The following is a 27,345-nucleotide window of genomic DNA, read 5'->3' as shown; positions in this document are numbered from 1 at the left end:
GCCCGAGGGCCACATCGGGATTGCGAAACGTTATGGAGGGCCAGATAAGAAAGGCTGTGCCTCCCCAAAGAGCCTGGCCCCCACCCCCTATCCGCCCGCTCCCACTTCCCGCCCCATGACTGCCGTCCTCAGAACCCCTGACCCATCCAACCCCCCGGCTCCTTGTCCCCTGACTGCCCCCTACCCCAACTGCTCCCCTGGGACCCCACACCCTATCCAGACCCCCCTGTCCCCTGACTGCCCCCCGACCCCTGTCCACACCCCTGTCCCCTGACAGGCCCCCCGGGACTCCCATGCCTATCCAACCCTGACTGCCCCCTGGGACCCCCGTACCAAACTGTCCCCCCAGGACCTCACCCCCTGTCCATCCCCCCCGCTCCCTGCCCCCCCGGGACCCCACCCCCATCCAACCCTCTCTGTCTCCTGACCGCCCCCCCCGAACCTCTGTCCCATCCAACCTCCCTGTCACCTGACTGCCCCCCGGGACCTCCTGCCCCTTATCCAACCCCCTCTCCGCCCTACCCTTATCATGCTGCTCAGAGCGGCAGGACAGGCTTATTTGAAAGCCTGGGAGGTGGGTGGGCGCAAGCCGTGCTAGCCATGTGGCTGTGAGGGAGGGGGGACAGCAGGGGAGGAGCCAGGGGCGAGCCTCCCCAGCCGGGGAGCTCAGGGGCCAGGCAGGACAGTCCCGCTGGTTGGATGTGGCCCGCGGGCCGTAGTTTGCCAATCCCTGAGTTATATCCTTCCATAATAAGGTTTGAACTTTTCTGTCTTTCCTCATGAAGGTGGTTAAAACATCAACAGCAGCTCTTGGGTTTTTCTCTCAATAAAATTAAAGGAGTCAGGCAAATTCTGTACCACCCCTTGCTCCGCCCGGTCCCCAGTGCAGCTCTGCCGGTAGAATGCCTGACTTCTAGCACTCTCTGCTGACCTTATCTATCTGCATAAATCATTACCCTGGTGACAGGCATTCTGTATCTGGGCATGAGTCCCTACGTAGTTCAACCCATCTGTAGGAGTTAGATGCCCTAGAAGTGACAGGACCCCTGCCCCGTTACCAACCCCAGGAGCCTCACAGGCTCTGGCTGGCTCTTTGTTCTTCTTTGAGTGCTTACAGACATTCCACTCAGGTGTGTGCATGCCCAGTGCACCAAAGCCGGAGAAATTCGCCTAGCAGTACTCATAGGGGTTGTGTTCACGCCCCTTGCCTCATAGCCTGTCCCCTGGCTGTATAAGGGCAGCGTTGCCTTGACCCGCCTCAGTTCCTTCTCACCACCCCCAGCTAGAGTCAGCACTGTGGGCACGGCCTTTTTATCTCTAAGTTGTTGAGAACTTTGTGTTCATAGTTAGTTGTTTAGTAGTTAGTACCTTAGGTGGGTTAGTTAGTTAGCTGTAGTTTCCTGGTGGAATGTCTTCACCGGGATTTAAACGTTGCCCATCACGTGAGGGGCTATTCCAAATAGTGATCCCCACACGCAGTGTTTAATGTGCCTGGGAGAGGAACACAGTAAGGACAGATGCACCATCTGTAAGTTCTTCAGGACAAGGATGCAGTTAGCAAGGCACTTGAGACATGAGCAAGCCATGAGGCCCACATCAGCACTGGAGATGGTACCAGCTCCTCAGCTGTCGTCTGAGCCTCATCGTACCGATGTTCTGCGGCAGAACTTGGAGGCAGCCTCTAGGAGGCAGGCTCCACCAAGGAAAAGGACCCATAAATCAGAACACAGCTGGCAGAGAGAGTCATTCTCTGCAGGGATCAATGGGGCTCCTTGGGTACCCGTGCGGGAGCTGGTCCTTCAACTCATTCTCTCGTACCAAGGCAACATTGAGAGGCTGTACAGTCAACTCCAGCACCATGCGTGAGTCCAGAACTGCCGTCTTCAGCACCGACAATGACCACGCCCGTGGCCTATTAGGCGACATCAGACCGATTATGCCTCTCAGTCCCAGACTCTCCAATCACCAATGAACCGTCAGCAGCAATGACTTCATCAATGATTATGGCACTGACACCATCCTTGGTACCACCTGTGCGCCTGGGTACCCTGTCTAGGCTGGTGTCTGACCAGTTCTTCGGCGATGACGACTTCGGTACAGACTGAGGCTTGAAGACCGGTGCCAACACCGGCACTGGAGCCGCCTTGAGAGTCAGTACTGAGCGAGAACATGTTGCCCCTGCAACCCATAGGGCCCCTTACTGACCTAGAGCCCGTGCAGGCAGCATATTGGGCTTTGCATGAAGCTGGATGGTGGCTGGCTGGCTCTGCCGGGAGTTGACCCTCCATTACCCCAAATGACTTTGGGGTTCATCGGGGCTGAATTAGAATTCTTCCTCCCCCTCCCTTTTGTCCCCCAGAGGCCGGTTTACAGCTTGGTCCAGACACACATCTGACACTGACATCATGGGATCAATACCAATCACACATTAGGCGTAGGGGCTCTTGGCACGCTAGTCATTGGCCACCGATGCCTTACCCATATCCACGATGGCCTGGGAATCTGTGGAACGCTCCTTCTTCCTTCAGATTCCGATCTTCCACCCACTCTAGGGCAACCTCTACGCTTTCAATTCAACCTCCCGAGTCTCTCCTCCTCCCTGAACTGTTGACCCAACATCACGGCCAGGTGGTTCATCCAGCAGTAGGCAGTCTACCCCTTACCACGTGGGTGCTGCGTGGCTAGATGAGGAAGAGATGCAGTTAAAGAAGTTCTGCTTAGAGTAGGAAATCTAGGGGGGGCCACCTGTTTTTGTCTAAGTGGAAGCAGTTTTCGATTTGGGGGACCTCAGAGGGAGTTCATCCTATGTCAGCATGGATTCAGAACGCTCTGGACTATTGGTTGCAGTTGAAATCTTTGGGCCTGGCTCTTAGCTCTTCCAGAGTTCATTTGGCTATGATTTCAGCTTTCTACCCTCCTCTTTGGGGAAAGTCGCTAAATTCACATCCTATGGTAGGGAGGTTTCTGAAAGGCATTGTCTGTCATTTTCCACCGGTGAAGAAAATGGTGCCATTGTGAGACCTTAATACAGTGCTCGTGCCACCAATGAGTCTGTTTGAGTCAATAGCAACATGCTCATTGGCTCTCTGCTCCCAGGAGATGGCTTTCCCAGTAGCTGTAACATCCACTAGACTAGTCAGGGAAGCCTTCATGGCAGCAGATCCCCCATACACCCACTTCTTCAAAGGCAAGGTAGCTTCAAGACCATAGCCAAAATTTCTGTCAAAAGCGATCTCTCGGATTCACCTTAATGAGGTTATTTATTTACCTGTATTTTTTCCCAAACCACACTTGGGCATAGAAGAACAACGCCTTCAGACCTTAGATGTGGGAAGGTACTCGGCATTTTATCTGGAAAGGACTAACCCCTTTCATTCATCACCTCTCCTCTTCGTATCTTACACTGAGCGGATGAAAGGACAATCGGTCTCCGCTTAGACCGTGGCGAAGTAGATAAGGACGTGTATTACCGCAGCTTCTGGAGCAGCTCAGATTATGCCCCCAAAGTCGTTACGGGCTCATTCGACGAGCGCTCGAGCAACATCAATAGCCTTTCTTAGAGATGTTTCCCCGAGTGGATGGCCGCAGGGCTGCAACTGGCCCTCACTGCACACCTTTGCGAGACACTGCGCTATCACCACGGCTTCTCGGGCTGATGCACGCTTTGGAAAGGCAGTTCTGCAGTCTCTGTGTAAATCGACTCCGAGCCCTGGGAATACACGTCTGCAACCACTCGAAGAGGAAAAGACTGTTACTCACCTGCGTTGGAGCTGTTCTTCAAGACACGTATTCCACGACCCACCCTGCACCCCTTCTGCATCGGAGGCTCCCGCCTGGGGTTTGGTGCAAAGGAACAGAGGGGTCGTGGCAGCTCTGCCCTTCTAGAGCCAGGGGAGGGGCTGTGAGGCAAAGGGCGTGAGCACTGCCCATGCGTGCTGCTAGGCGGATTTCTCCAGCTTTGCTGCATGAGCGTGGGATACGTGCCTGCAGCCACACTTCGAAGAACAACAGTTACCAGACAGGTAAGTAACCATGTGCTATTGTTGATTTGTGCCAAAGGAGTTAAAAGAGCAGGACTACGTGTGGGGTAGAATTTCTGCTGTCACTCGTATGTGGCTTGGTGGAGTGGGGTGGCTACGTGCGTCTCTGCCCATTCTGCTGGGGGGGAGCTGTGCAAAGCAGCCCTTGTAACACACGAGAGGAGGGAGTGTGGCAAAGTGCGGGTGGGCGCAGCAGCAGGAGCTGGGGAAGCACCATCAGCAGAAAGTCCCTTGCAGTGCCCGTCCTAAGCCCAGGTACAGGGCACGTTCGGGGCGTGCTGGCAGACCTGGCCGCAGCGCTGTGCCTATGAAGAGGCCAAGCCCAGCTGCCGAAGTTCAGTTCCCCTCCCCCCAGTAGCCGGCTGAGCATGTGCGGGACACAGAGAGCAGGATGGTGGCAGGGGAGGCAAATGAGGCCATGCTGCCTTCTATGCAAGGCTGGCTCTGGGAACGCCCTGCGCTCTATCCGCCAGCGGGTAGAACAGGACAGCTGGGTGACGCAGGCCTCCCACCTAGGCCAGTGGTTCACACCTGGGCAGGAGCAGCTGAACATCTCACCGGCCACGATGGAGTAAGTCAGGGGAAAAGGGGGGTCTTGTCCCGGCTGCATCTGCCACTGTGATGAGCCGCCGCGCAGGCAGAGATGCCAAGCCTGGAACGGAGCCCGAGCTCCCTCCAGGGGGCCTCTCCAGTTTATGAATGCAGGGCTCAGTTCCCTCTCTGGGGGCACTGAACCATCAAAGAGCAAGTGGGTGAAAGCAGGAGCGGGGCAGAGCAGATCAAGGGGGGATGGGTGTGCGTATGCAGTTTTCCCCGTGAGTGCAGTTCCTTGGCAGCCCAGACAGCTCCCTGATCAGCAAGAGGGGGCAGGGGCTGAATGCAGTGCGGCCCAGGGGGCAGGAGCGGCTGGTCACCTTCATCCCCCACCTGGGCCAACCGGACAGATAGGCAAGCCGGTGTCACTGGAGTGGGTAGCTCTCCAGTCTGCGAGGCTGGGAGCTCTTTGCTGGACAGATGTTAACCCATGCAGCCCCTGGCGGGTGGGATGGGGACATCTCCAGGTTGCACGGGGGAAACTGAGGCACAGAGCAGGGTTGGGCCCTGCCCCAGGCTGGGGAGTGGGTGTCGGGGCTGCAGGGGGAAACCAGGGTTTCCTGCCTGTGGAGGCTTAATGGAAAAGGGGCCCCACCCTCCTTTTTTACTGCACTGTGACCGCATGTGACTGCCCTGCTGGGAGGGGTGTGCCAGGTGCACTGGCTCCTCCCCAGGCTCTTCTCCAACGCACCAGGAAGCAGTTGGCAAGCTCCCTTGTGGGCACAGCAAGATCCTGGCCAAGGTAGAAAAAGCCCCTCTTAGCTTTGTCGAACCTCCCCCTGCCCCGCTCAGTCAGCTGCCCCAGCCCTCCCGCCGCCCCCCTGTGATGCAGAAAGCAAACACTCTGGCTGGGGGGTACCAGCCTCTGCTGGAGCCCCGAGGGGGCCCCATTACATCCCAGCTCAGAGTCCCTGTATCAGAGAGCTGCGCCAGGCGAGGCCGCGCCAGTGCCTGCTGGACCCTCTCCCCTGGCACTCCCCGCTTGGAGGACAGAGCAGCCCAGGCCCCACTCGTCCCTGCTCCCATAGTGACTGCGTGAGGGCACGCCTGGGGCGACGGGGAGCTGAACAGGGGGCTCGACAGGGGGCTCTCTCCCCAGCAGTCAGTGCTGGCCCCAGTGCTCCAGAGCAGTGCTAGGGGGCCGGAATCGCTGGAGGTGCCGAATTTTACATCACGCCCTCTCAGGGAGCTAACGATGCCTTCCCAAGGGGCAGAGGGCCCAGGGATTGAGTCCCTCCAGGGTTGGGCTGCGGTGTGCTGGGAAGGTTCCTGCCCTGGGGAGAGCTAGAGGCATTCGCTGTCCGTGGGGTGGGCCCCCTGGGGCTGGAGCTGGCAGGGATGGGGGTGGGGGGTTCCCCCAGCATACAGCAGCCTGGGCCCCAGCTGGGGAAACATGCTCCATAACCTGCTTTCTCCTTCCTTCCGGCTGCAGCCCTGCTAGGTCTGCCTGCCTGTGGCCCAGCAGGACGGGTCCTGCCGGGGAATGGAGCCCCTGGGCCAGGCCTGGGCACTTACCACCCGCGGCTGCTGGAGGGAGCCAGCCCCCGCACTGTGATGGCGACCGTGCCCCCGCCCGGGCTGAAGTTCAAGCTCATCCTGCTGGGGGACTTTGGGGTGGGGAAGACCACACTGTTCCACCGCATCCGGGCAGGGCGCTTCCTGCAGGGGGCCCACACCGCCGACGAGCACCTGGCCATCTGCGAGAGGACCGTGCAGCTCAGCCTCCCCCAGGCCCCCCGCCTGGCCCAGGTATGTGGCTGTGGACCTGTCCCTCCCCCTCCCCCCAGGGCCGGGTGTTTCTGGGCCACACCAGCGAGGCTCCTTGCAGCAGCACCATGGTAGCCGCCGGGCCCTGCCACGGGCACCCAGACTGTCCCGCTCTGGGGAGCGACGCCACAAAGGGGTTAATCGGCTGTCGGGAGTTGCTAGGCGACAGCATCCCACCCTCAGGTAGCGGCTCAGGGCTGGGCTTGTGTTGGCTGGGAGCCTTGGTGGTCCCCACTGGTGGGGGGGCCGGGCTGGCTGAGGGCCTGGAGTTGAATCACGATGCTCTGTAAATGAGCTGGTTTTTCTGAGTCCCCCTCTGGACTCTCGCTCCACTCACCACAGCACGTGGGGCTCTGGGCCCATCTCGCCTGGTATCCTGCCGGCGTCCTGAGGGAGATGAAACCAGCCGGCTGGGCAGTGCTGTCTGTGGCACGTCCCTGGCACGCCCACAAGCCAGGCGGTTTAGGCCCTGCAGCCTGAGACCTTTACCATCTAACCCAGCCGGCTTACAGACTCCAGCCGCAGCGATGGTCTAGCCAAGCTCATGTGGCGGTGAGTTCCACAGGCTGCCAGTGCCTTGCTCTCTGCTGTGCGCAGATCTCCCTGTGGGACACGGCCGGTGAAGAAAGGTTCCTCTCCCTGAGCAGCTGCTACTACCGGGACACAGACGCTGTGCTGCTGGTGTACAACGTCCAGAGCCAGCTCTCCTTCGACAGCCTCCCGCACTGGGTGTGCGTGGCCCGGCAGCACTGCCCAGAAGGTAGGGGGCAGGGCAGGTGGGACGGTGTCCCTGGGCAACTCCTGCCGTGCGGGGACGGGGAGGGCCGAGGTTCCCAATACCCCTCCTCTGCACTGTCCCCTGACTCCGCTCCCTCCCAGACAGCGGGTTCCCCCGGCCCGCCAAGGGGGGCGGTTCGCGGCGCTGTCGGAGCAGCAGTGATCTGCGTGATCTGTATAACCTGTATGCTCAAAAGGTCTGTTACGCTCCCCGCCCTTTTGTCTCCTCTCCCTCTTTGAATCCCTGCGAGGACGTGGCTTTCCCCCGCCCCCTCTCTCCTGGAAGGCTTGTGGGATGGATGGGCTGCCAGAGCAACTGGAAGAGCAGAAGAGCTCCCCGTAGACAAGGGGTCTGGGACTCTGATAAGGCAGCGATCACACCCCAGTGCATGGACACGTGACGTGGTGATGCCACATGGGCTCTGGCCCATGGCAGGGATGCCCAGCAGGGCCCCATGCCCCCTACGGACCGGTTCTAGCCTCCCCACACACTGTCCCTGCCCCGTGCACAAAGCCCTTCCCCCACCCCGTTCCACTACCTGCGCGCCCCCTCCCCCCCCCCCCCCCCCCCGCACGTAGCTTCCCTCTCCTGGAGGGAGCACCCATCCCATAGGCCTGAGTGCCTGTCCCGGGGTTGGGCCCCGCTGCCCGCCACCCGCCACCCTGAGGGCTGGCATCCAGCCTGTGCCACCCAAGCTTTTTCCCAGGCTGGGCTCCAGTCATGCTCGTTAAGCCCTGGGCTCCAGGCCATCTCTCTCACGAGCTTCCCTGGCAGCTTTTCAAAGTGGCTGGAGACAGAGGGAGCCCGGAAAATGGTTAAAGAGAAACCAGCCGCCCTGCTGACATCATGCGTGTGCATCTGTGCATGTGTGTGTGCGTGTGCGCATCTGACTGTTAATTAGCGATGCCCTGGCCAGAGCGCTGCTGTCTTCAGACACACATTTGTGATGCTTTGCATGACAATGGTGTGTATTGTACGTGTCTCCCCTAAAGCTCTGCCGGTGACCCTCATTCCCGACCTGCAGTTCTTCTATCCCGGCCTGGGGTCCCACCCCCAGCTCTGCTGGTGCCCCTCAATGCTGGACCTCAGCCCTGTGCTCACAGGCACCGACTTAAACCTTCTTTTTTCCGGGAGGGTGCCCCACCCCTGCTCTGCCTGGAGGCCCCTTCCCCAAGGCCCCACCCTTGCTTCACCTCTTCCCGCCCCACTCCAGTGCCTCCCGCCTGCCAAGCAGCTGATTGGTGGGGCCCGCCGGGCAGCTGATCAGTGGGAGGCTGGTGGGTGCTAAGCACCCACTATTTTTTCCCCATGGCTGCTCCAGCCCCAGAGCACCCCCAGAGTCAGCGCCTGCGCTACCCCAGCCCTGGGCTCCCCACGCACAGCTGTGCTGGGCTCCGGCAGGGAGCTGCAGCCGGGAGGGCAGAGCAGGCAGGAGAAGCCCTTCCAGAGAGCCCGTCTCGTCTCATCCCGGCTCTTGTCCAAGCCTGCCCCTTGAGGCAGAATCGCCAGGTGCTCACACGCTGCTGGCCCTGGCACCCATAGGCTCCGTTCAGGGCCGGGCCCCAGGGTGCTGTGCAGACACGTACCGAGACACGCCCTGCCCCGAAGAGCTGACAGGGAACACGGGCCACCGGCAGGGCGGGGCGTCCCACGGAGGTGCTCGGCTCTCCCTGTGGCAGGCGTCGTCTGGGATCAGTGGGGGACGCGGGGCCAGTCCATCCGTGAGCTGAGCCCCCCCGGGCTCTCGAGCTCTGTACACGAGGGAGTTGGCACAGATGCTGAGGCAGTGCCAAGGGACAGGGCAGTTCAGGGTGCGGACGCCGGTCTGAACATGTGTCCAGGCCTCCCTGCTGTGCGCTGGGGTACAGGGCCCTGGCTGGGCCTCCCTGCTTACAGCCGTGGCCCCCCGGTCACACCCCGCAGCTTGGCAGGTGCTGGCCCCGTCCTGAACCCTTGCGTTTTCCCATCTCTCTCTCCCCCATCACCCCATCCCATCTCTGCCTCCTGCAGCCCCCATCTTTCTGCTGGGGAACAAGACTGACCTGGAGCCGTGCCTGCCGGAGGACAAGGCTGAGAAGTTTTCTGTGGAGCACAGAATAGCCGGCAGGTTTAACGTGTCTGCCAAGACAGGTAGGGTGGGGCTGCCCCCCTTGCCTCATGCAGCTGGGGAGCTGGGCCCCCCAAATGGGCTCGGCACGGCTGGGAGGAGCTGGAGCCCTCTCCGAAACATGATGTGGCAGCTGGGCAGCTTCCCTGCCCCAGCCGTGTGGCCCACCCTGCCCACAGGGCAGGGAGTTCAGGCTCTCACCCATTCAGTCCTTGTTCTCGGGGGGGCCCTGCCATTGATTTCAGTGGGAGTTAGTACCTTTGGGGAGCAGGATGTCAGTGCCCATGGCCAGTGCTTTGCTGAGATTCCTCCCCAGCTGTTGAGTGGCTGTCAGATAGGAGCCACTGCCCTGGGGTTGCCAACTTTCTAATAGCAGAAAACCCGAACACCCTTGCCCCGCCCCTTCCCTGAGGCCCTGCCCTCGCTCACTCCATCCCCCCATTCCTCTGTTGCTTGCTCTCCCCCACCCTCATTCACTTGCTCATTTTCACTGGACTGAGGCAGGAGGTTGGGGTGCCGGAGGGGGTGAGAGCTCCGGCTGGGGGTGCAGGCTTTGGGGTGAGGCTGGAAATGAGAAGTTCAAGGTGTGGGAGGGGGCTCAGGGCTGGGGGAGGGGTGTGGGCTCCCAGCGGGGGCTCAGGTGCGGGAGGGTGTGTGGGTTGTGGGCTCTGGGAAGGAGTTTGGGTGTGGGAGGGGGCTCAGAGCAGGGGCAGGGGGTTGGGGTGCAGGAGGGGGTGTGGGGTGCAGGCTCGTTTGGGTGCAGGAGGGGGCTCAGGGCTGGGGTTGGGGTGTGGGAGGGGGAGAGGGGTGTGGGGTCCCGGAGGGATTTTGGGTGCGGGAGGGGGCTCGGGGCAGGGGGTTGGGGTCCGGGAGGGGTGTGGGGTGCGGGCTGGTTGTGGTGCAGGAGGGGGTGCGGGCTCTGGGAGGGAGTTTGGGTGCAGGAGGGGGCTCAGGGCTGGGGTTGGGGTGCGGGAGGAGGTGAGGGGTGTGGGCTCTGGGAAGGATTTTGGGTGTGGGAGGGGGCTCAGGGCTGGGGCAAGGGGTTGGGGTGCAGAGGTTGGTGAAGGGTGCGGGCTCCGGGAGGGACTTTGGGTGCGGGTGCCCATGTCTGGCTCTCAGACACACACAGCCCTTGTGCACATCCAGCCCTCGTGTACACACTCATGTGTAGAGCCTTCCTTCTCACGCACAACCCTAGACACATGCATGTGCACTGAACCCCCGTTACGCACAGACACGCGCAAACACGCTCTGCAGGAGAAGCGGCTCCTCTTCCTTTCCCCCGGGGGGGACTCCTGGTGCTGCCGCCCGCGGCTGAGCCGTGGCCGGTCTCGCCCCTGCAGGGGAGAACGTGGACAGGTGCGTGCAGGGCGTGGTGCAGCTGCTCGTCCTCGAGAGCGATGCAGGGTGCGGCCGGCTCACGGTGCCGCTGCAGGAGGCCGGCTCCTCCAGCCCGTGCGTGTGCTGAGAGCCCTGGGGATGCCTGGCAAAACCGCGCTCTGCGTCAGGAAGCTGCTGGGGTCCCAGCCTGAGTCCCGAAAGCCACTGTGCCACCGCCAGCCACTGCTCCTGCCGGGCGTGGAGCCACCTCTGGAGAGACCCTCCTGCCCTGTTCCCGGAACGTGCTGCCGGATAATCCCTGCTGTGGGGGGTGAGCAGCCTCGTGCTATCCGGTCACCTTTGTCCCCTGGAAGGGGAGGCCGGACCCCAGGGACTGGGGCTGAGCCCCACGTCTGTCCCCGCGTCTGCGGTTTGTCCTCTCGCTGCTCACCAGCCTGTAGGGGAGGAGAGCCTCCCACAGGCCCAGCACATGGACTGCGCCTGGTCGCTGGGAGATCCATGCGCACACACTAGGCCCAGCAGGAGGCCGTGTCAGCGGTTATGGGGGCTCTTCCGCCCTCTGGGCCGGCAGCGAATCAATGCCCCCACCCGGTGCTGGAGGGCGCTCTGCGTCCTGTTTGAGAGAGGGTGTGAAAAGCAGCCCCTGCTCCCTAGTGCTCATTGCAAATCCCATTGTTCTCCATGCAGGGTGGCGGGGTAACCCACTGTCCTGTGCCCTGGCCAGATGCCATGTCAAGCACCTGGGCTGGGCTGGGCTCTGGGAGAAGCGAACAAGGAGAAGGGGGCTGCACAGCAGGTGACTTCTTTGCATCAGCCTTCACTGGGGCAGGGGGTGGGGGGAACCAGTCCCAGACTCGCTCTTGTCAGGCACTGCAGAGAAGGGAGGAGGGATTGAGGTGACGGGGGGGGGGCGGTGCTGGAACAAGCTGCCAAGGCGCTGGCAGTCCCCAGCACCAGGTGGGATAACCCACCAGTAGTACTGTGTGATCTGCACCAGAGGGCGTGGTACCTGGGACCCCTGGTTGCACCTGCCGTAAGAAAGGTGTTGCCCATGATCCGGGGAGTCACCGCGAGTCTCATCGCAAAGCTCGGGAAACTGTCTGAAATGCTCCATCGGGTGAAATCTTGGCCCCATGGAAGGCAATGGCATGTTCCTGTTGGCTTCCCTGGAACTAGGAGTTCACCCATAGATCTTCAAGGCTAGAAGGGAGCCTGAGCCTGACCTCCTCAGCAGGCCAGACTGGATCTCCCCCAGCTCCGTCTGTTCTGAGCCCAGCTGCTTGTGTCTGGCTGGGGCACTCCTCCAGAAAATCATCCCATGTTGATGTGAAGACGGCAGAGATGGAGACTCCACCATGTGATGTCTGTTTGTTGCAATGGATAACTGCCCTGCCTGTTAAAAATGTCTCATCTTTCTAACTTCCATTTGTCTGGCTTTAACTTCCAGCCCTGGTCTCTTGTTCTGTCTTTCTTTGCTAAATCAGAGATTCCGCTTAGGGCCTGGTAGCTTCTCCCTGTGTTGATCCCTCTCTACGGTGCTGAGTGCCACCCGTCTTTCACTGTCTCAAGTCATCGCTGTAGCTCTTTCCTGCACCCTCACCAAGTTCAACTTCCTTTGTAAAACGTAGGCCCCGTGTTCCAGTCTTAGCACGATCAACAAAAAGCCAGGGACGAGCCTGCCCGGGCTCTGCAAGGGAAAGTCACGCCTCTCCGATCTGCTGGAATTCTTTGAGCATGTCAGCACATGGTGGAGAAAGGAGACCCAGGTGATACTTTGTCACCTAACCCTGCTGGTTCCCAAGCAGCCCTTCTGCTGGTGGAGAAGCACTGGGCTGGAGGCTGTGTTTCCTAGCAGCTCTGTGTTCTTGGGGAACCAGGCGCAGCACGCAGCCTGTCTGACTCACGAAAGACATTCCTCCACCCCCCAGCCTGAACCAAAGCTGCATCAGAAGAAAGACTTACAAAAAGCAATGAAAAGGCCGTGGGAGACCCACCTAAACCCCTGGGAGAAGGGTGACAGGATTAAGGAAACTCCCGTAGGCTCATTTGCATCAAAGATGGGACAGGGAGGCGTCTCCATTAGCATACAGATTGGAGAACAGAGTCATCCAGCGTGACCTCTTGGGCAGAATCCCCTGGGAGGATAACATGAGGGGGAACGGAGTCCAGGAGAGCTGGCTGTATTTTAAAGAATCCTTATTGAGGTTACAGGGACAAACCATCCCGATGTGTAGAAAGAATAGTAAATATGGCAGGCAACCAGCTTGGCTTAACAGTGAAATCCTTGCTGATCTTAAACCCAAAAAAGCAGCTTACAAGAAGTGGAAGATTGGACAAATGACCAGGGAAGAGCATAAAAATATTGCTCAGGCATGCAGGAGTGAAATCAGGAAGGCCAAATCACAATGGGAGTTGCAGCTAGCAAGAGATGTTAAGAGTAACAAGAAGGGTTTCTTCAGGTATGTTAACAACAAGAAGAAAGCCAAGGAAAGTGTGGGCCCCGTACTGAATGAGGGAGGCAACCTAGTGACAGAAGATGTGGAAAAAGCTAATGTACTCGATGCTTTTTTTGCCTCTGTCTTCACGAACAAGGTCAGCTCCCAGACTGCTGCACTGGGCAGCACAGCATGGGGAGGAGGTGACCAGCCCTCTGTGGAGAAAGAAGTGGTTCGGGACTATTTAGAAAAGCTGGACGAGCACAAGTCCATGGGGCTGGATGTGCTGCATGCGAGAGTGCTAAAGGAGTTGGCGGATGTGATTGCAGAGCCATTGGCCATTATCTTTGAAAACTCATGGCGATCGGGGGAAGTCCCGGACGGCTGGAAAAAGGCTAATGTAGTGCCCACCTTTAAAAAAGGGAAGAAGGAGGATCCTGGGAACTACAGGCCAGTCAGTCTCACCTCAGTCCCTGGAAAAATCATGGAGCAGGTCCTCAAGGAATCAATTCTGAAGCACTTAGAGGAGAGGAAAGTGATCAGGAACAGTCAGCATGGATTCACCAAGGGCAAGTCATGCCTGACTAATCTAATTGCCTTCTATGATGAGATAACTGGCTCTGTGGATGAGGGGAAAGCAGTGGATGTGTTGTCCTTGACTTTAGCAAAGCTTTTGACACTGTCTCCCACAGTATTCTTGCCAGCAAGTTAAAGAAGTATGGGCTGGATGAATGGACTATAAGGTGGATAGAAAATTGGCTAGATTGTCGGGCTCAACGGGTAGTGATCAATGACTCCATGTCTAGTTGGTAGCTGGTATCAAGTGGAGTGCCCCAGGGGTCGGTCCTGGGGCTGGTTTTGTTCAATATCTTCATTAATGATCTGGAGGATGGCGTGGATTGCACCCTCAGCAAGTTTGCAGATGACACTAAACTGGGAGGAGAGGTAGATATGCTGGAGGGTAGGGATAGGATACAGAGGGCCCTAGACAAATTAGAGGATTGGGCCAAAAGAAATCTGATGAGGTTCAACAAGGACAAGTGCAGAGTCCTGCACTTAGGACGGAAGAACCCAATGCACAGCTACAGACTAGGGACCGAATGGCTCGGCAGCAGTTCTGCAGAAAAGGACCTAGGGGTTACAGTGGATGAGAAGCTGGATATGAGTCAACAGTGTGCCCTTCTTGCCAAGAAGGCTAATAGCATTTTGGGCTGTATAAGTAGGGGCATTGCCAGCCGATCGAGGGACGTGATCGTTCCTCTCTATTCGACATTGGTGAGGCCTCATCTGGAGTACTGTGTCCAGTTTTGGGCCCCGCACTACAAGAAGGATGTGGAAAAATTGGAAAGAGTCCAGCGGAGGGCAACAAAAATGATTAGGGGACTGGAACACATGACTTATGAGGAGAGGCTGAGGGAACTGGGCTTGTTTAGTCTGCAGAAGAGAAGAATGAAGGGGATTTGATAGCTGCTTTCAACCTGAAAGGGCATTCCAAAGAGGAGGGATCTAGACTGTTAGTGGTAGCAGATGACAGAACAAGGAGTAATGGTCTCAAGTTGCATTAGGGGAGGTTTAGGTTGGATATTAGGAAAAACTTTTTCACTAGGAGGGTGGTAAAACACTGGAATGTGTTACCTAGGGAGGTGGTGGAATCTCCTTTCTTAGAGGTTTTTAAGGTCAGGTTTGACAAAGCCCTGGCTGGGATGATTTAGTTGGGGATTGGTCCTGCTTTGAGCAGGGGGTTGGACTAGATACCTCCTGAGGTCCTTCCAACCCTGATATTCTATGATTCTATGACTGCTAAAGACACCTGAAGGGAAGGCGGGGTCGGGGGGAGTCCAGATTGAGATGGGGTCCAGTCTGAAAAAGAATATAACTGGAACTCTAAACCACAGAAATTTTGCAACCTGCCTAAAATAACATTTAGGGTAAGAAATTACATTTTGTAACCTGTTTCTTAAGTATATTGAGCTTAGCTTGCATATTTTGTTTCATTTGCTCAGTAATCTGCTTTGTTCTCTCTTATACTCATTTAAAATTCACCTTTTGTACTTAATAAACTTATTTCTTGTTTATTGTGAAAGTATCACTTAAAAATGTAGATTTTTTTTGTTACATAACTGCACTCAAAAACAAAACAATGTAAAACTTTAGAGCCTACAAGTCCACTCAGTCCTACTTCTTATTCAGCCAATTGCTAAGACAAAGAAGTTTGTTTACATTTACAGGAGTTAGTGCTGCCCTCTTCTTATTTACAATGTCACCAGAAAGTGAGAACAGGGGTTCCCATGGCACTTTTGTAGCCGGCATTACAAGATATTTACGTGTCAGATATGCTAAATATTCATATGCCCCTTCATGCTTTGGCCACAGTTCCAGAGGACATGCTTCCATGCTGATGATGCTCTTTAAAAAAAATAGTGTGTTAATTAAATTTGTGACTGAACTCCTTGGGGGAGAATTGTACATCCCCTGCTCTGTTTTACACACATTCTGCCATAGATTTCATGTTCTAGCAGTCTCGGATGATGACCTGGCACATGTTCGTTTTAAGAACACTTTCACAGCAGATTTGACGAAACACAAAGAAAGTACCAATGTGAGATTTCTAAAGATAGCTAGAGCACTCGACACAAGGCTTAAGAATCTGAAGTGCCTTTCAGAACCTGAGAGGGACGAGGTGTGGAGCATGCTTTCAGACATCTTAAAAAAGCAACACTCCGATGGGGAAACTACAGAATCGGAACCACCAAAAACAAGGAAATCAACCCTCTGCTGGTGGCATCTGACTCAGATGATGAAAATGAACATACGTGGGTGCTTTGGATCGTTATCAAGCAGAACCCATCATCAGCATGGCTGCATGTCCTCTAGAATGGTGGTTGAAGCATGAAGGGACATATGAATCTTTAGCGCATCTGGCACGTAAATATCTTGTGACGCCGGCTACAAAAGTGCCATGCGAACGCCTGTTCTCACTTTCAGGGGACATTGTAAACAAGAAGCGGGCAGCATTAACTCTTGCTAATTGTAACCAAACTTGTTTGTCTGAGCGATTGGCTGAAGTAAGACTGAGTGGACTTGTAGGCTCTAAAGTTTTACATTGTTCTATTTTTGAATACAAGTTTTTTTATACATAATTCTACATTTGTAAGTTCAACTTTCATGATAAAGAGATTGCCCCACAGTACTTGTGTTAGGTGAATTGAAAAATAGTATTTCTTTTGTTTTTTACTGTGAAAATATTTGGGATAAAAATAAATATAAAGTGAGCAGTGTACACTTTGTATTCTGTGTTATAATTGAAATCAATATATTTGAAAATGTAGAAAACATCCAAAAATATTGAAATAAATGGTATTCGATTATTAAGAGCGTGATTAATCATGATTAATTTTTTAAATCGCTTGACAGCCCTATTTGTAATATAACCCCGTTTGTACAATTCATAATGTGTGTGTGTGTGTGTGTAAGAGGCTGTGCATACCTTCCTCCACATTGAGGAAGGAAGCAGATTTCATAATATACCTTTGGGTCTGCACTCCAAGGGAGGTGGACACCTGAGTTCTGGGGCAAGTCCCTTAAAGCTGAGACTTCCCAGAACGGATCTTAGTGTCTGTGTCGTTCTGCAGTTCAGTGTGGCCCTGCCTGTGTGTGTGCTGGAGGAGGCTTAATAGCCTGGCTCAGCAAGACAGGTAAAAAGGGTGCCCAGGCTGGCATAAAAGGCAGGCTCAGTGGTATCTCAGCATATCAGGTGGCATCCTAAAGGGGGAAACCCTTCATAGTTCCATTTACATTTAGCCAGATTAAAGTGCATATTGTTTGCTTGCGCCCAATTCATCAAGTGATCCAGATCATTCTGTCAGTTAGGGAGTGAGGGCTCACACTGTAACAGCCTCCAGACACCCCTCATTCCCCAACCCCATCCCCACTTCCATCCTTCAGCAAAACCAGGGTAGACCTGATATTTCTAAAGGTAAACAGAAAATATTAACAAAATAAATCCTTCAGACCATTTTCCCCCCCCATTATAAAGAAGCACAAAAGGCACAAGGACAGGTTTCAAAATAATCGTTTGCTGGTCACTTTTTAACACAAAATAACATTCCAAGTCTTTGGGCCTGATCCTGCAAAGTCCATAGGAACAGAAGAAGTCCTTGGGCATCTTTCAGGGTTGGGGCCATTTCTTTCTTCTTTAGGAGGAGAACCAGGCCCTGGATGTCGGCCAGATGGATGATTACAGACTGAGAAGAGCCGGGAATCGTTGGAAAGTTAAAAGTAGCAACTCTGTTACCGCTGCAGGCCAGGAGAATGACAATCATTTCCTGTTTGGTTCTGCGACTCTAGTATAAAACGGGCCCAATCCCAAATGAGATTTGGATTGCTGACTAGATAAGTGTCATTAATATGCAAATTACTCTCCCTTTTTTCCTCCAGAATTCAACATCAAAGGAATATCATCTCCAAGCACAAGAGCATCCAAATGAGCCAGGAACAATAGGGCATTGTTCACACAGCTCCTGAAAGACTAAAAATGCATCGTGTTAGAATGGTCGCTGCTCTTTTGCAGCCGGATGGGGATTTTGGTTTCTGTGTGTCCTTGCCCAAAGAACGGTCACAGAGAAAACACTGGTCTGGCATAAATGGCCATTATTCTTCCTGGGGCCCAGACCAGCTTCTAACACGCCACGTGCACCTGCCTGCCCACAGTTCACCATGCACATATCCAGCATGGGCTGTGCAAAACAAAGGCAGGACATGTAGCAACATGCAAAGGTCTGGCCTGTTACATCCAGCAGTGCTGTTAGCCAAGGCCTTGTCTGCATTGGGGATTTTAGCCACTGGTATAGCTTTGCCAATGCAGCTGCCCCAGTGCAGACCCCTAGGCTAGCTGCATTGCACTGGTGCATCGACACTGGGGGTGTCCTCTCTCCACTGCAGGGGAAGTTACTTCCTGAGCTTCACAAACCAAACTGCCCTGTGAAACGAGATTCACCTAGGAGATGAGATACCCCAGCAGATCCTCAGAAGAGACCCACTCCAATCCATCACTTAGGCCCCAGGGGTTGAACTGCAGCATGGTAGCAGGCGCTGGTTGGACTTCTCCACGGCCTTGAGCACTTACTGCAAAATTTAAGCTTTCCTTTGCAACCCCTAACGTTCTAATTGCTAGGGTCACAAGATCCACTTGCAAATGGGACCCCCATGCATTGCTACCCCCAGAGTCTGCAGGATCCAGCTGGAGAGGAGCCTCCATCCATTTTGGGGAACTCCACTGCATAACCATGACCATTTAAGTGTCAGTGCTGCTAGTCGTTTCCCCGGGGTTCAGTTCAGAAGCACCCGGCTAGACTGGGATAAGGCCAGTGCTTGAAGAGCGTCCGGCTTCATTGGGCTGGTCTGACTCCTGCTTTGTGCCCCTGGGAGAGCCAAGCTAATTCCAGGGACACATTGCTGGGAAGCAGGTCACCCTAAAAATAAGTGTGCATGGCTTTATTCGTGTGCTGTAGGAATCACTACCTGGGCAGTTCCTTGGTTCCAGCCTTCTCTTGCTCAATAAGGACCGGATGGGATATTTCTCATTGACTTCAGGCTTTGGGCAGCCAGTGCGTGTGGTAAGTGGCTTGGGGGAGTCCAGATGGAGGCTTTTGGGAGCCAGCAGGCCCAGCTGATTTCACAGCAGCTCCTCCTCCCAGCTTGGTGCTCAGTGGAAATGAAGGACCTTCAGACGTGACATTATCCCACCCAGCCAATGCCGCTGTCCGTGCAGGGGCTGGATGGAGGTGCCAGGGCGGGATCAAAAAGTGCATCTCGCTCCTTGCACGGAGTTCCAGTGACAGCATTTCTGAGCTGGCCTGGTTCCTCGCACGCCTTGCAGGAGACCTCAGCTCTGGCAGGACAGGAGCCAGGTGTGCATTGTGCTGGGGAGAGCGGGAGAGGACAGGGACACTTTCCTGGCCCACCTGCATTTCTCAAGGTCTCCCCACATCTTAATGAGGTCGGAAGCAGCTCACAGAGTGGATCTTGCAGGCTCTCCAGTGTGGCGCTGCAGGGCCAGGCTCCCCCCATCCCACCAGCTCAGCTCTCGGCTTAGTTATTGCAGCCAGGAGGGATTTGATCCCAGTAACCGAGTGGGGGTGAGCAGGCCCTATGGAAAGCACCCATTTATTGTCAGCCTGAATGGTAAGTACCCTCCTGACACTGTACTGCAGGGGGGAAGGAGGAGAGCAGGGAAAGGAGATGAAATACCATGCAAAAAAGTAGGAGGTGGTGGTTAGGGTTGCCAACCCTCCCAGATTGGGCCGATGTGTCCTGGAATCAGGCTTGAGCTCCCGGAGGCTTCTGAAGCCAGCCTGGGAGATTTGGAGATTTTAGGCCATTAAAAGTCCGGTTGGCGGTTCAGCAGAGCTGCTAAGGCAGGCTCACTGCCTGCCCTGATTCCACGCAGCTCCTGGAAGCAAGTGATCAGGAAAGGTGAGCTATTACCAGCAGGAGAGCGGTCCGGGGCGGGGAGGTAAGGGACCTTTTTTAGTGATAATCAAGGTGGGCCATTTCCAGCAGTTGACAAGAACGTCTGAGGAACAGTGCCGGGGGGGATAAACATGGGAAAATAGTTTTACTTTGTGTAATGACCCATCCACTCCCAGTCTCTATTCTAGCCTAAGTTAATTGTATCCAGTTTGCAAATTAATTCCAATTCAGCAGTCTCCTGTTGGAGTCTGTTTCTGAAGTTTTTTTGTTGAAGAATTGCCACTTTTAGGTCTGTAATCGAGTGACCAGAGAGATTGACATGTTCTCCGACTGGTTTTTGAATGTTATAATTCTTGATGTCTGATTTGTGTCCATTTATTCTTTTACGTAGAGACTGTCCAGTTTGGGCAATGTACATGGCAGAGGGGCATTGCTGGCACATGATGGCATAGATCACATTGGTGGATGTGCAGGTGAACGAGCCTCTGATAGTGTGGCTGGTGTTATTAGGCCCTGTGATGGTGTCCCCTGAATAGATATGTGGGCACAGTTGGCAACGGGCTTTGTGGCAAGGATAGGTTCCTGGGTTAATGGTTCTGTTGTGTGGTATGTGGTTGCTGGTGAGTATTTGCTTCAGGTTGGGGGGCTGTCTGTAGGCAAGGACTGGCCTGTCTCCCAAGATCTGTGAGAGTGATGGATCATCCTTCAGGATAGGTTATAGATCCTTAATAATGCGTTGGAGGGGTTTTAGTTGGGGGCTGAAGGTGACGGCTAGTGGCGTTCTGTTATTTTCTTTGTTGGGCCTGTCCTGTAGTAGGTGACTTCCGGGAACTCTTCTGGCTCTGTCAATCTGTTTCTTCACTTCAGCAGGTGGGTATTGTAGTTGTAAGAAGGCTTGATAGAGATCTTGTCGGTGTTTTTCTCTGTCTGAGGGTTGGAGCAAATGGGGTTGTATCGTAGAGCTTGGCTGTAGACAATGGATCATGTGGTGTGTTCTGGATGAAAGCTGGAGGCATGTAGGTAGGAATAGCTGTCCTGCTGGTCATAGCTCATCTTAAGTGATCACTCTGGTTACAGTGTGTATGGTAACACCCACTGTTTCATGTTCTCTGTGTATATAAATCTCCCCACTGTATTTTCCACTGAATGCATCCGATGAAGTGAGCTGTAGCTCACGAAAGCTTATGCTCAAATAAATTTGTTAGTCTCTAAAGTGCCACAAGTCCTCCTTTTCTTTTTGCGAATACAGACTAACAGGGCTGCTGCTCTGAAACCTGTGATTAGACAGTTGGGAACCCTAGGGGTCAGATGTCTTTGTTGGTGCTTTGCCATCGTCAGCCGGTCTCTGCTGTGCCTGCTGCAGGCTCTGCAGCCCCTTGCCCAGCTACTCTTTGCCACCCTTCCCTCCCACCTTTCGCCCACCCTACCGTACCCTTTCCCCTCTCACTAGACCTGCCCATTCCAGCACCCCCTGCTTCCCGGCACTGCCCTCTCATCTCCAGCCCCACCTCCACTCTAGTCTCTCCCTCCCCCTCTAGCTCCGCCCCTTCTCTTTAGCCCCTCCTCTCCCATCTCTAGCCCCCTTCTCCTTTAGCCTCTCCCCCTCTTTAGCCCCTCCCCCTCCAGCCTCTTCCCTTCCCCCTCTAGCCCCTCCCCTTCTCTTTAGCCTCTCCCATTCAGCCCCTCCCCCTTTAGCCCCTCCCCGTCCCCTGTAGCCCCTCCCCCTTTAGCCCCGCCCCCTCCCCCTCCAGCCTCTTCCCTTCCCCCTCTAGCCCCTCCCCTTCTCCTTTAGCCTCTCCCATTCGGCCTCCTCCCCTCTAGCCCCTCCCTCTAGCCTCTTCCCCTCACCTTATAGCCCCGCCCTACCGAGCCCCGCCCCTCGAGCCCCGCCCCATCTGGCCCCGCCCCCGCTGTTTTGTTCCCTTCTCCGGGTTCGTGAAATTTTCACTAAAAAAAAGCCAGTGGGCGCGGGGCGGGGCCTCCCCAGGGGCGGGGCGTCGACCTTTGTGCTGGTAGGTCGGTGGCGCGCCGGGCCCGCCCCCGCAGCGCGCTGATTGGCGGAGGGCGTGGAGGGGGCGGGGCGGACGAGGGAAGGAGGAGGAGGAGGCGGCGGCAAGCAAAGATGGCGGCGGCGGTGGCGGGGTGAAGCGGCGGCGGCGGAGTCTGGGCCGGCAGCAGCGCGGGGCGGGCGGCGCCATGTCCGGGGCGGAGGAGCGGGAGCCCGGCGGCGGGGGCCCGGCCGCCGCCTCCTCCTCCGCGGCGGCCTCCTCCTCCGCGGCGGGGCTGGGCGAGGCGGCGGGGCCGGCGGCGGCGGCGGGGCCCGAGGAGCCGGGGCTGCTGCTCGGCGGGGCCCGGCCGCACGCGGAGCCCGCCGCCGACCCGGACGCGCCGCCCAAGAAGCGGCTGAAGGTGGCGGGGGCGGGCGGGGCCGAGGGCAGCGTGAAGCTGGAGGAGCGGCTGTACTCGGTGCTGTGCTGCACGGTGTGCCTGGACCTGCCCAAGGCCTCGGTCTACCAGGTACCGCCCCCCCCGGGGCCCCCCCACATCCCCTACAGCCCCCCCCCCCGCTGACCCGACCCGCACGGTGTGCCTGGACCTGCCCAAGGCCTCGGTCTACCAGGTACCGCCCCCCTCGGGGCCCCCCCACATCCCCTACAGCCCCCCCCCCCACTGCCCCGCACCGCACGGTGTGCCTGGACCTGCCCAAGGCCTCGGTCTACCAGGTACCGCCCCCCCGGGGCCCCCCCACATCCCCCCCGGGGCCCCCCCACATCCCCCCCGGGGCCCCCCCACATCCCCCCCGGGGCCCCCCCACATCCCCCCCGGGGCCCCCCCACATCCCCCCCGGGGGCCCCCCCCGCACGGTGTGCCTGGACCTGCCCAAGGCCTCGGTCTACCAGGTACCGCCCCCCCAACCCCCCCGGGGCCCCCCAAATCTCCCCTGGGGCCCCCTACAGCCCCCCGGATCCCCCCACTGTCCCGCCCCGCATGGTGTGCCTGGACCTGCCCAAGGCCTCGGTCTACCAGGTACCGCCCTCCCGGTGCCCCCCCAACGCCCCCCGGGCCCCCCCCATCCTCTACAGCCCCCCCCGGGGCCCCCCCACTGCCTCGCCCCGCACGGTGTGCTTGGACCTGCCCAAGGCCTTGGTCTACCAGGTACTGCCCCCCGGGGCCCCCCTACAGCCCCTCCGGGCTCCCCCCGCTGCCCGGACCCGCACGGTTGTGCCTGGACCTGCCCAAGGCCTCGGTCTACCAGGTACCCCCCCCCCCCCCGGGGCCCCCCCACATCCCCTACAGCCCCCCCCCGGACCCCCCCCCACTGCCTCGCCCCGCACGGTGTGCCTGGACCTGCCCAAGGCCTTGGTCTACCAGGTACTGCCCCCCGGGGCCCCCCTACAGCCCCTCCGGGCTCCCCCCGCTGCCCGGACCCGCACGGTGTGCCTGGACCTGCCCAAGGCCTCGGTCTACCAGGTACCGCCCCCCCCGGGGCCCCCCCAAATCTCCCCCGGGGCCCCGCATGGTGTGCCTGGACCTGCCCAAGGGCTCGGTCTACCAGGTACCGCCCCCCCGGGGCTGCCCTACAGCCCCCCCTGGGCCCCCCCACTGCCCCGCCCCACACGGTGTGCCTGGACCTGCCCAAGGCCTCGGTCTACCAGGTACCGCCCCCCCAACCCCCCCGGGGCCCCCCAAATCTCCCCTGGGGCCCCCTACAGCCCCCCGGATCCCCCCACTGTCCCGCCCCGCATGGTGTGCCTGGACCTGCCCAAGGCCTCGGTCTACCAGGTACCGCCCTCCCGGTGCCCCCCCAACGCCCCCCGGGCCCCCCCATCCTCTACAGCCCCCCCCGGGCCCCCCCACTGCCTCGCCCCGCACGGTGTGCTTGGACCTGCCCAAGGCCTTGGTCTACCAGGTACTGCCCCCCGGGGCCCCCCTACAGCCCCTCCGGGCTCCCCCCGCTGCCCGGACCCGCACGGTGTGCCTGGACCTGCCCAAGGCCTCGGTCTACCAGGTACCCCCCCCCCCGGGGCCCCCCCACATCCCCTACAGCCCCCCCCCGGACCCCCCCCACTGCCTCGCCCCGCACGGTGTGCCTGGACCTGCCCAAGGCCTTGGTCTACCAGGTACTGCCCCCCGGGGCCCCCCTACAGCCCCTCCGGGCTCCCCCCGCTGCCCGGACCCGCACGGTGTGCCTGGACCTGCCCAAGGCCTCGGTCTACCAGGTACCGCCCCCCCGGGGCCCCCCCAAATCTCCCCCGGGGCCCCGCATGGTGTGCCTGGACCTGCCCAAGGGCTCGGTCTACCAGGTACCGCCCCCCCGGGGCTGCCCTACAGCCCCCCCTGGGCCCCCCACTGCCCCGCCCCACACGGTGTGCCTGGACCTGCCCAAGGCCTCGGTCTACCAGGTACCGCCCCCCCACTCCCCCGGGGCCCCCCAAATCTCCCCTGGGGCCCCCTAAAGCCCCCCGTATCCCCCCACTGTCCCGCCCCGCATGGTGTGCCTGGACCTGCCCAAGGCCTCGGTCTACCAGGTACAGCCCCCGCATCCCTACAGCCCCCCCCCGGAGCTCCCCCAACTGCCCTGCCCCGCATGGTGTGCCTGGGCCTGCCCAAGGCCTCGGTCTACTGGGTACTGCCCCGCACCCCCACATCCCTCCCGGGAACTCCCACATCTCTCCCCCCCCCGGGCCCTCCCCAACTGCGCCGCCCCGCACGGTGTGCCTGGGCCTGCCCAAGGTCTCGGTCTACTAGGTACCGCCCCCCGGGGCCCCCCCAACTTCCCTGCCCCACACGGTGTGCCTGGACCTGCCCAAGGCCTTGGTCTACCAGGTACTGCCCCCCTGTACCTCCAAACCCTCTGGGGCCCCCACATCCCCTACTGCCCCCCTGGGACCTCCCAAACTCCCCCATCCCGCATGGTGTGCCTGGACCTGCCCAAGGCCTCGGTCTACTAGGTACTGCCCCCCTGTACCCCAACACCTCTGTGGCCCCCATGTCCCCTACAGCTCCCCTAGAACCCCCCAAAGTCCCCTGCCCCGCACAGTGTGCCTAGCCCTGCCCAAGGCCTCTGTCTACCAGGTACCGTCCTCCCTTACCCCCAACACCCCTGGAGCCCCCTTGGGGCCTCCATAGCCTCCTGGGACCCCGCCAAACTCCTCTCCTGCGCACGGTGAGCCTGGACCTGCCCAAGGCCTCGGTCCAACAGGTACTGCCCCCCGGGACCCTCCCAATCCCCCACAGCCCCCCTGGAACTCCCCAAACCCCACCCTGCCCTGAACGGTGTCCCTGGACCTGCCCAAGGCCTCGGTCTACCAGGTACATCCCCCCTCCCCCGCACGGTGTCCCTGGACCTGCCCAAGGCCTCGGTCTCGCAGTTATCCCCACCCCCCGGGACCCCCATAACTCCCTTGGGACCTCCAGGACCTCCCCGCACAGTATGCCTGGACCTGCACAAGGCCTTGGTGTACTAGGTACTGTTCCCCAGGGCCTCCCACCCGGTATGCTTTGACCTGCCTAAGGCCTTGGTCTACCAATACCATCTTGATTCCCCTGGGATCCCCCATTTGTGGTTTACCAGTACCACCGTCCCACCCCGATTCCCCTGGGATCACCCACCCGTGGTCTACTAGTTGCAGGATCTCCAGGACACTCCTGACATTCCCACCCTGCATGGCATGACTGACTTGTCCCAGGCTTCAGTCTAACAGCTACCCGCATCCACCCCAGGACCCTTCCAGGATTCCCCATGGGAGCTTACCACCTTGCACGGTGTGCCTGGACCTGCCCAAGGCCTGGGTCTACCAGGTACCCCTGGGAACCTCCACCGCACTGATCCCTGGACTCCCCCATACCCTCTGTAACCTCTCTGTATGGTGTGCATGGACCTTCCCCAGGCTTGATTTACCTGGTACTGGCGCCCTGGACCTTATCCCTGCTGGGATGAGACTCTCCCTTCCCCTGCATGGTGTGCCTGAGGGACTGCTCAATGCTTCTGCCTACATGGTACCCTCTACCTGTCCTCCCTTCACAGTATACCTGGATCTGGCTAAGGCTTCAGCTACCAAGTACCCTCAGATCTGATCCCCTGTTCTCATACCCCTGCACAGCATTGCCTGCACCTGCCCATGATCTTGTTCAACCAGGTACCCACCCTTGGGACCTCAGTCCACCATATACCTTCCTGGGACCTCTTCTCCGTCTCTGCTGCCACTGCATGGATCTGCCCATAGCATCTGTTTTCCTGGCCCCTCTCCCAAGCAGGACCTCCCCCTGGCATCCTCTGGATGGTGTGCCTGGATCTAGACAAGCCTCGGTCTTCTACAGAACCCCTCTGCCAAGGGCTGACCCCTCCTGTACCCAGAAGACCTTATCTCCACCCCCCTCATGGTGTCTAGCCCTGCCCACGGCCTTGGTCTGCTAGCTTCCATTCTCCAGGGAATGGGACCATCACAGTGCAATGCTGCTTCTGGGTAGAGGGGAGCCCCCTATTGCTCTGGGGACTGTGCACTTGAGCCTGCCCAAGGCCTCTGTTTCACACCTGCACTCCGCCTCCGATTCCCCTTATCAAACCCAGCCTCCAGCCCTGTACCCTTGTCCAGCCCTGTTCTGGGTTATCGCTTCCTCTGTCTCTCTGAGGTTTGAGGACTAGGCTCTGCTACTGAGCAAAGTGATTCTCAAAGAGAAGATGAAGTGAGTCATTTCTTCCTCAGTCTGCTGATCACTAAGGGGGCAGGTGTTTTCCCATGGTCGCTCCCAAAGGGCCTTTCCCCAGATAGCATCTGAGATGTGCTCCTTGCTTTTTCTAGGTCACCTGGTACCAAAGTCAGGGCAACTTCACTTCACCCTCCTGCAGGGTGTATTCCTCCCACTCCACGGCTCCTGGTCACCAGCTCCCAAAATACATAACATTCTGGGGAGGAATGGGCTTTGCAGAAGAAAACAGGATCTAGTTGAACTCCTATTGAAGGGAGCAGGCTACAGTGCCTCTCCCTGGGGATTGTCAGCTGGTCAGGGTTTGTTTGCTTCTTCTGGGAGACTTGTGTTCCATGGAGGGAGGGGTACCTTGTTTAGTCATGGAAGATCCCACCCTGTTTTGAATCTCTTAGTGAAATAACTTGATCCCATTGAATGGCTCCAGTGACTGGTCCCTTAGCCTGAAATAGGGCCAGGCCAGAGAAAGAAGGCAAACTTCTGTGGAATAGAAACAGAAATACTCGTAAAAAACCAAAACCCCATCTTACTTCCACCTGAGTGTGCTGGTGGCTGGGATTGGGGGAAAGCAATGATCGCGGGCTCGCTGCCTGCTGCATGTCCCACACAGAGACTCGCATCACAGTGAGGGTTTCATTGGAACAGCACGAGTGGAGGTGCCAGAAACTCCAGGGCATTATGTGGAACTGTTATGTAAATACGTGTGGACATGTGTGGTGTTGACAAGACTCAGATCTGCTTTTTATTTTACCACCTCTTCTGCAAGCAGGCAGTTCTCTCTTCGCTCTGCAAAGCATACACTTCTCCTTGTAATAGTGCCGCAGGAACGTGCGCTAATCTGCAGACAGTTGTAAGTGGCCTCGGTATAGCCAGCGTCCATTTTGTGGGACACTGACCTTCTGGCGCTGTTGAGGCTTCACGTGTAAGGCAGGGCTACCCATCACTTTCTAGATCTGAGGATGACTGAGAAGTGAAAGAGTTGGATAGCCCTGTCAGTTCATTCAAATCTATCTTTGAGCTGGGATAGTTGATCTTCCTGGGGTATGCTAACCATTCTGGCCTCTTCAGGCAAGCAAGAGGAAAAACAAAATGGACTTCGGCCTA

The 27,345-nt window shown here is 57.8% G+C and overlaps 2 protein-coding genes across 5 annotated transcripts in view; both read left to right on the top strand.

The window, feature by feature from the left end:
• The first annotated feature begins 658 nt into the window (after positions 1-658).
• Positions 659-19,705, top strand: LOC114021969 (ras-related protein Rab-13). Of its 4 annotated transcripts, XR_006288324.1 has the most exons (6): positions 659-4,022; positions 6,067-6,383; positions 6,999-7,161; positions 9,190-9,309; positions 10,630-10,937; positions 12,256-12,912. XR_006288324.1 is itself a non-coding variant. In XM_037891836.2 (5 exons), exons 1-5 carry the CDS (start codon positions 3,929-3,931, stop codon positions 17,547-17,549), a joined length of 744 nt encoding a protein of 247 aa, XP_037747764.1. In that variant the 5' UTR covers positions 659-3,928; the 3' UTR covers positions 17,550-19,705. The 4 variants fall into 4 exon arrangements, 3 of the variants coding, with proteins under 3 accessions (XP_037747764.1, XP_037747763.1, XP_037747762.1); XM_037891836.2 differs by lacking the exons at positions 10,630-10,937; positions 12,256-12,912 and adding an exon at positions 17,500-19,705; XM_037891835.2 differs by having other exon boundaries at positions 10,630-12,912.
• A 2,009-nt stretch (positions 19,706-21,714) lies between these two features.
• CYHR1 (cysteine and histidine rich 1) overlaps positions 21,715-27,345 on the top strand; it is a 42,630-nt gene continuing 36,999 nt past the window's right edge. The window contains exon 1 of the mRNA XM_037891832.2: positions 21,715-22,050. Coding sequence (XP_037747760.1) covers positions 21,730-22,050 — 321 coding nt within the window. The 5' untranslated portion in view covers positions 21,715-21,729. The remainder of the gene's footprint in view (positions 22,051-27,345) is intronic.

This window comes from Chelonia mydas, chromosome 2 (assembly GCF_015237465.2).
Source record: "Chelonia mydas isolate rCheMyd1 chromosome 2, rCheMyd1.pri.v2, whole genome shotgun sequence".
In the NCBI taxonomy this organism is placed as follows: Eukaryota; Metazoa; Chordata; order Testudines; family Cheloniidae; genus Chelonia; species Chelonia mydas.
Note: the sequence above shows the minus strand (reverse complement) of the source record. Positions and strands in the feature narration are given on the sequence as shown.